This window comes from Salvelinus namaycush, chromosome 27 (assembly GCF_016432855.1).
Source record: "Salvelinus namaycush isolate Seneca chromosome 27, SaNama_1.0, whole genome shotgun sequence".
NCBI classification, from domain to species: Eukaryota; Metazoa; Chordata; class Actinopteri; order Salmoniformes; family Salmonidae; genus Salvelinus; species Salvelinus namaycush.
The window spans coordinates 27,394,363-27,402,416 of NC_052333.1; the positions used below are offsets into that span (position 1 = coordinate 27,394,363).

At 39.6% G+C, this 8,054-nt stretch overlaps 1 gene segment (V, D, J or C); it reads left to right on the forward strand.

The window, feature by feature from the left end:
* Nucleotides 1–1,012: 1,012 nt before the first annotated feature.
* On the forward strand, nucleotides 1,013–7,827 carry LOC120022192. The segment is given in 4 exon segments: nucleotides 1,013–1,079; nucleotides 1,253–1,550; nucleotides 6,146–6,180; nucleotides 7,251–7,827. Coding segments are annotated over 4 exon segments (708 nt in total).
* Nucleotides 7,828–8,054: the final 227 nt, after the last annotated feature.

Here is an 8,054-nt window from a genome sequence, read left to right on the forward strand (position 1 = left end):
TCTCCTCTAAAATGAGGTATGACTGATATGACTGTCAGTCCTCCCTCCTATCTTTAGTCCCCAGTGTAGATGCAAGGATTGACAGACCATGAGATCGACATGATGCTGTAGTTTAAAACATAGTTTGTAACTATAATAATGTTGTTTTTATGGGGGGGTTGTGATTGGATGGTAAAAAGCCTGAGCTGACACAAAAACTCTTTGTAGAGGTGCTGACGAACAGAAAGTAAACCGTATAAAAAAAAATAAACTAAAAAAAGTTTCACACACTAGATGTGCTTCCAACAATTTAATGGGTATATAGAGAGTGCGACAGTAAAACACCCACTCTACGCACACACAGACTGCCATTACACACTGTGATCTGAGGAGAACGACAGAGCTCCACTGCGGTCCACCATGAGAAGCTTTGAAGGATATGCAGTAGAATGTTTTATTTTTATTTATTTTATTTAACCTTTATTTAACTACGCAAGTCAGTTAAGAACAAATTCTTATTTACAATGACGGCATACCCCAGCCAAACCCGTACAACGCTGAACCAATTGTGAAACACCCTATGTGACTCCCAGTCACGGCCGGATGTGATACAGCCTGGAATCGAATCATTGACTGTAGTGACCCCTCTTGCACTGAGATGCAGTGCCTTAGACCGCTGCTCCCCTCGGGAGCCCCAAAGCAGCAATTCTACTGTCAAGCTTCATTTACCTTCTCCTGGGACTGACAACCACTGTTGAGGGACATAAACTACTATGTAGGCGGGTCAAACTAGTCCTCATTTAAGATATAGTTGTTATAATGTGTGGTTTGTTTATGATTTTCATATCCTCAAATGTGATATACAGCAGGTCTACCTTTGGAAACTGCTGACTTCATTTATCTGTGTGTGTGCACGTGCGCGGTGCGTGTATTTGCATAAAGATCGAGCTTTGCATAGTTGTCCTGCCTCATTGCTCCACATACTTTTAAAGATCCCGTGTTGATCAGTGACTGTTCACTCCTTTCAGAGCCACTGACACGCAGCACAATGATGATGTCACTGATTCTACTGCTGTGGACACTGGGGCTCCTTGTTCAGGGTGAAAGACCAACTATGATTCATTATGGGTTTGGCTTCAGGGTTGCACTTCATTCGTTAATTGAATATGACAGAATAAATAAGGATTTAGCTTGATAGGCTATGCTTTACAATATGCTTGTTGTTGTGATAACCTTACTAATCAGCCTTTCTTCACTGTTGTTTATTTTTCAGAATCATCAGCAGATATAATTCTGACCCAGTCTCCTAAATCTCAGTCTGTTAGTCCAGGAGAGACTGTCTCTATCAGCTGTACAGCCAGTTCAGACATTGGTAAATATCTCCAGTGGTACTTGCAGAAACCTGGAGAAGCTCCTAAACTCCTGGTTTATGATGCTACAAACCGTCAGTCTGGGATTCCAGGTCGTTTCAGTGGAGGTGGATCTGGTACTCAATTCACTCTGACCATCACTGGAGTCCAGGAAGAAGATGCAGGAGATTACTACTGTCAGCAGCGTTACAGCTATCCGTTCACACAGTGTTAGAACGTCGTACAAAAACCTTCCTCAGCTAAAGAGGAACTGCTCTGACTCAACAGCTGCAGAGCTACAGATTCTCCCATATTCGAAAGTATTCTAAACTCCAATTAATCAAAATATGACACTACAATACAATAATGTAGTTGGTTAGACTTGTCAATAGACTATGATATTGTACATATCTCTCAATATATTCTGCAAAAATATGTGTTAACACACTGGGACCACTAAGGATACAGAGCTGTGGAAAATGCTTTCTTTTGAAGGATATGTTGAACAAAATTCTGAATAGTTTTAGAATTGTTTTTCACGCTTTGATTTATCTTCTTGTTGTACGGAGAACCCATTTCAGTACACAATAGCATGAATGTTGACCCTGTCCAAATCCAACATCCTAACTATTCATGCCCTACCAAACCCGAAAGAGTGAATACAATCATATTCTGGGTAGTGATAAAACCTACAGCATGCATTTCATAGAATGAGTTGGTGTTTGTTTAATGTAAGGTACCAGGGAGAGATGGCTTGGGTATGGATAATGATGAGAGGAACCTTGTCTTAGGGGCCAAACGTTGGTTTCTGTACAATAAGAACAGTCTTCACAGCAAATGCTATCTGACTGGGGGATACTCCTTTATCATTTATCAAGTGTCACCTTGTGACCCATTCCACACATCTGTTGTTTGTCATGTAGACTAAGGGGGTGTATCTTTGCTATAAATGACAGTCAAGAGTGTTGGGTTGACCGGCCTCGTTATTGCAGAGCACTAACATCATTCACTTCTGTGTGTGTGGTGTGACCTGCTTTCCTTATTAATACGTGAATAAAGATTTAGTTTATGATTAACTCTGACCTGTGAGATAAGTTTGTCTCTCCTCATTTGATAATAAAGAATAAACAAGGATTTCTAAGGTCAGGGCGTGACTCCACCAATCCCCCCGCGTGCCCCCCCCAAAAAAATTATTGGGGGGGCTGCCTCTCGTGCTTGCTACGTTGAGCTAACTCCTCGTAATGTCGCCATTCCGCTTTCGCTGCCTCTATTTCCTCCTTCGGACGGCGATACTCCCCAGCCCTTGTCCAGGGTCCTGCTCCATCCAGGATTTCCTCCCAGGTCCAGTCCTCCTGACCACGCTGCTTGGTCCGTTGGTGGTGGGATCTTCTGTAACGTTTGTCGTCGGAAGGAGACTAAGGTGCAGCGTGGTAGGCGTACATTCTTTTATTTAAATGTTCCACCAAGAAAAACAATAAACAATACAACGAACGAAAAGCTTTGTCGTGCAAACTACATGCACTCAAACAAAGACAAGATCCCACACTGAAGGAGGGAAAAAGGGCTGCCTAAGTATGATCCCCAATCAGAGACAATGAAAGACAGCTGCCTCTGATTGGGAACCACACTCGGCCAAACACAAAGAAATAGAGAAGATAGAATGCCCACCCAAATCACACCCTGACCTAACCAAACATAGAGAATAACAAGGATCTCTAAGGTCAGGGCGTGACACCAAGGCTAAAGGGCTGTTCTTAAGCAAGTGCCTGGGGTGCCTGGATACAGCCCTTAGCTTTGGTATATTGGCCATATACCGCAAACCCCTGAGATGCCTTTTTGCTATTAGGAACTGGTTAGCAACATAATGAGAGCAGTAAAATGTATGTTTTGTCATACCTGTGGTAGACGACCTGATATACCATAGCTGTCAGCCAATCAGCACACAGGACTCGAACCACATAGTTTTTAAAGGGAATTATACAACAGGTGGGTCTAATCCTGAATGCGGATTGGTTAAAACCGCATTCCAGTCGGTTTCTATTCCGCGAGTTACCACCAGCAAAATTAAAATGCCTATTTACTCTGTTCCACCTGACTGCTCAAACCATTGTCTCATCAGACCAGCCAGCCAATTTATAAACTTGATCACCACTATAAAAAGTATCTAGACTTTGTCTCACATTTATTTCAGACTAACATTTTGTTTTCATAAGCAGAGATTTATATAAACCTTGCTGTCTGTCTCTTCGACATTTGCAACATTGTTTCAATATTCAAATTCGATCTCCAGCTGTCCCATAGTAATGGACGTGTCGGGACGAGACAGACAGGAAGTGTTTCTCAGCCAGTCGAAATCATGGATCAGCTGGCATCATTTTTATGGATATATACAAAGAAATGTCAATTGAAAAAAGGTTCAACAAAATGCGGCTAGTTTGCAGTCTTTCCAGCTCCAGTTTGAAGTGATTGTGTTAGCTGTGTTGTTGGCTAGCTCCTCTGAACAACAGTGTCCCGACGAGAGGACATTTCTATGCCAGGCTATATCGCACCTCATTGTTATGATGTGTCCAATAAATGTCACTAGAAAACAGTTTAAACAAATGCAAATGAAGCTATTGTTGTTATTCTGGCTGTACTGTTTGACGCGACTGTAAGTTAGCCGTAGTTGGCTAGCTAGCAAGCAAGGAATAAGTATGTTGGCAGCCAGTATTGCAATGGAACATTTAGTACGAACGACTGGGTCGCGTCCATAGATAGAGAATAAAAAGACTGAACGACTAGGTCGCGTCTCTGGCAACCGAACCAATAGAACGAATGACCATTCCCCTTGGGTAGGAACCTCAGATTTGTGTCGGGACTATATCTCACGAAAGAATGAAATAGTATGAATAAATGTTGGTAACCCATTGTATAAAAGTGATAATGCCCTCGAAGCCTGTGTTTTAAGGATATATTGGCACAGTTTGCCAGCCCTCAACATCGCCTCGGGCCTAACAACACAAGTGACAATATATCCTCCAAACATCGGCTTCTCGGGCATAATCACTTAAATAATGCAAGCTCTAGAATGCCCTTCAAGCCAATCAGAAACGTCTATTCAACAGTGCAGTGGTATAAAAAAATATATATTGTTATTTTTGGTCCTTGATCTACACAAAATACTGCAATGTCAAAACAGAAGAAGAATTCTAACATTTGTAAAACATTTATGAAAAATAAAAAATGAATATTACATTTAGTCATTTAGCAGACACGTTTAGCAAACGCTTTTATCTTGATTACATAAATATTTACATCACTGAGTCAATACATGCCTTTGGCCGTTGGCAGTGATTACAGCTGTGTGTCTTTCTGGGTAAGTCTCTAAGAGCTTTGCTCTACTGGATTGTACAATATTTGCCCATTATTCTTTCTGAAACTCTTCAAGCTCTGTCAAGTTGGTTGTTGATCATTGCTAGACAGCCATTTTCAAGTCTTGCAGTAGATTTTCAATCAGATTTAAGTCAAAACTGTAACTACATGTAGGCCACTCAGAAACATTCAGTCAACTTGGCAAGAAACTCCAGTGTATATTTGGCCTTGTGTTTTAGGTTATTTTCCTGCTGAAAGATGAATTTGTCTCCCAGTGTCTGTTGGAAAGCAGACTGAAACAGGTTTTCTTCTAGGATTTTGTTTGTGCTTAGCTCTATTCCGTTTCATTTATCCTGAAAAAATATATACCATCCAAAGTGTAGTTAATAACTTCACTATGGTCAAAGGGATATGCAATGTCTTCTTTTTTATTTTTACCCATTACCAATAGGTGCACTTCTTTGCGAAACATTGGAAAACCTCCCTGGTCTTTCTGGTTAAATCTGTGTTTGAAATTCACTGCTCGACAGAGGGACATTACAGATAATTGTATGTGTGGGGTACAGAGATGAGGTAGTTGTTTAAAAATCATGTTAAACACTATTATTGCACACGAAGTGAGTCCATGAAAGGTATTATGTGACTTGTTAAGCCCATTTGTACTCCTGAACTTATTTTGGCTTGCCATAACAAAGGGCTTGAATACTTATTGACTCAAGACATTTCAGCTTTTCATTTTTTATTAATTAGTAAACCAATTCTAAAAACATAATTCCACTTTGATATTATGGGGTATTGTGTGCTTGCCAGGTACACAACATCTCAAATCTTATATTTCTTGAAAAAGTAAAGGGCTGTGAAAAATTTCTGAAGTCACTGTTATCAACATAATCCACAGCAGTTTTCATACTGTTGGAAGTTTAATGGGGAACGTGAATGTGTCCAGTCTACTGGAGTTCCAGAGTGTACCAGTAGGGGGCATCAGTTACAATGCAGAATTCAGTGATCAGCTCCATGTCTGTTATCATTCCCCTCTCTGTCTGTCTGGAGGTTTTTGTACAGCCAGTCAATCAGACTTCATCACTGTGGTTGACTTTCGGTGGAGGGACCAAACTGAGTGTTGGCAGTAAGTATTCAGTTCTATATCTTGACCTCTGGTATCAAAATCTAATACCTTTTCTTAACAATATTACAACTCCCTTAAATAGAAAGTAGAAATGTATATTTATTTTTGGAGAATTAGTTTTGCCTTTATTTTCCTTAGATGTAAATTTAGTTAAATTAAAATGCCTATTCAAGATGTAATATATCAAACAAGGTAATACAGTGTGTATTCATTTGGAACAGGGATACTGTTGAAATCAGAGTGCTTTAGATAAATGTAGCTTTACAAAGAGCAAAAGCAGTGTCTCTACAGTGTCAGAGGGTTTTGTACGACCGCTGAATGAGATCGTATCACTGTGGTACACTTTTGGTGGAGGCACTAGACTGGATGTTGGAAGTAAGTTTACCTACCTGTAATTACTAATGAAAAATTATTTTCTGACCTTGCATACTGTATAGATGCATTGATAATCTTATGAGACAAGAAACTAAGATTAAAAATGTAATAAATAATATGCATGATCATGAGTCACAATTTGTGTGAATAGCTGAATATACCTTTTCGTTGAACCTCAAATATTGAGCTATTCATTTGATTAAAAGTCCCTGTCTCGTAAATCATATCAGTATTCATTATAATGTAATGTGTCTTTTACAATACAATTGTTGTACGGTGGTTATATTCAACTTAAATGTACTCCTTCAGCATTCAGCTGAAAAGTAATGTTTAGTTTTGCTGTCAATTTCCTATTTCCTGTTTTGCTATCTTATTTGATCTCATTTGCTATTTTATATGCTATGTTATATGTTATTTGCTATCTGTTGAAAAGTCTTGCTGTCTTGCAAAGTCAGGCAGTTCTGCTGTTCATATCAATATACGTTTATTTTCAATTTGTGATAGAATGTCTTGTAAATTACACATAACTATAATTAATTAATTTAAATTAAAACTTTTAAATGTTTTAGTGAGTCTTTTAAATTAAATGTATAATATTGTTAGATGTTTAGTCAACTGGAATTTACTTCCTCAGCACAGGCATTTTATCAACCGATTTTAAATGAATTCATCATTTAAGAATTGTTCATACATTCTGTTGAACGTTCTACACAACAATCATATTAATTAATAATGAAATGCAGTTTGATTCATAGGATTTTATTCCATTAAAATAAGGGAAGTATGCTAACATATTTCAAATTTTAAAAAGTACAATTTTGTAGATAGCTAAATACATTTTCAGTCATCTCATGTAGTTCTAATATGCTTCAGTAGCTAGTCAAAGGGAAGTGAAAGAGTGACATAAAGACTGATAAACTAACTGTCTGTTTGTTTGAGGAACAGAAACACACTGATGGACAAAGCCTTCATTTACATCTAAGATGTAAAACTACTGCATCATTATTGTCGTATCAATCTGATGATTGATTGATAGTTCCCCTCTCCCTAACTTCCCACCTGTCTCCTAGGTGATGTTCGTCCCACCCTGACGGTCCTGTCCCCCTCCAGTGTGGAGCTGCAGCAGGGGAAGGCCACTCTCATGTGCCTGGCCAACAAGGGCTTCCCCTCAGACTGGAAGCTGAGCTGGAAGGTGGATGGTAGCAGCAGTAACACCTGGGAGGTGACCGGGAGCCCCGGGGTCCTGGAGAAGGACGGCCACTACAGCTGGAGCAGCACCCTGACCTTCCCTGTCGACCAGTGGAAGAAGGTGGGCTCTGTGACCTGTGAGGCCACCCAGGGCTCCCAGTCTCCTCTCTCTGAGACACTGAGGAGAGACCAGTGTTCTGATTAATGAGCTCCCCCCTCTGACTCCACTGTATTTACTCTGCACCTCTCCTTCTTACTGTTCCAGCAATACCAGCACACTGGTCTAATGCTGGGCTGGATCCTGTGTGGGAATCCTTCCTCCAGCTGGAGCATTTAGCATAATGGAACAAACAACAGAATATATGTCTGATTCTGATGTCACATAGATCTGCTCTGCTTTCATATCACATATGTTCTGAACCTTATTACTGTAATGCTGTTGGTTCTGACATGTTGAGATAATAAAGACGTTCAATATTTTAAATTGTTTGCCTGGATATCATTATTTAATGAGTTTTACCATTAGACATTGAGATCTTTATGATTTATTGCATTTTCATAAAGAATGGTGAGCTCTCTAACCTGGAAACTGATTTTACAAAATCATTTTACACAATCAACCTCTCTCAATGAATGTTTGGCTGATTGGGCCACATTTGGTGCCAGTCAAAATGATATCTACAGTG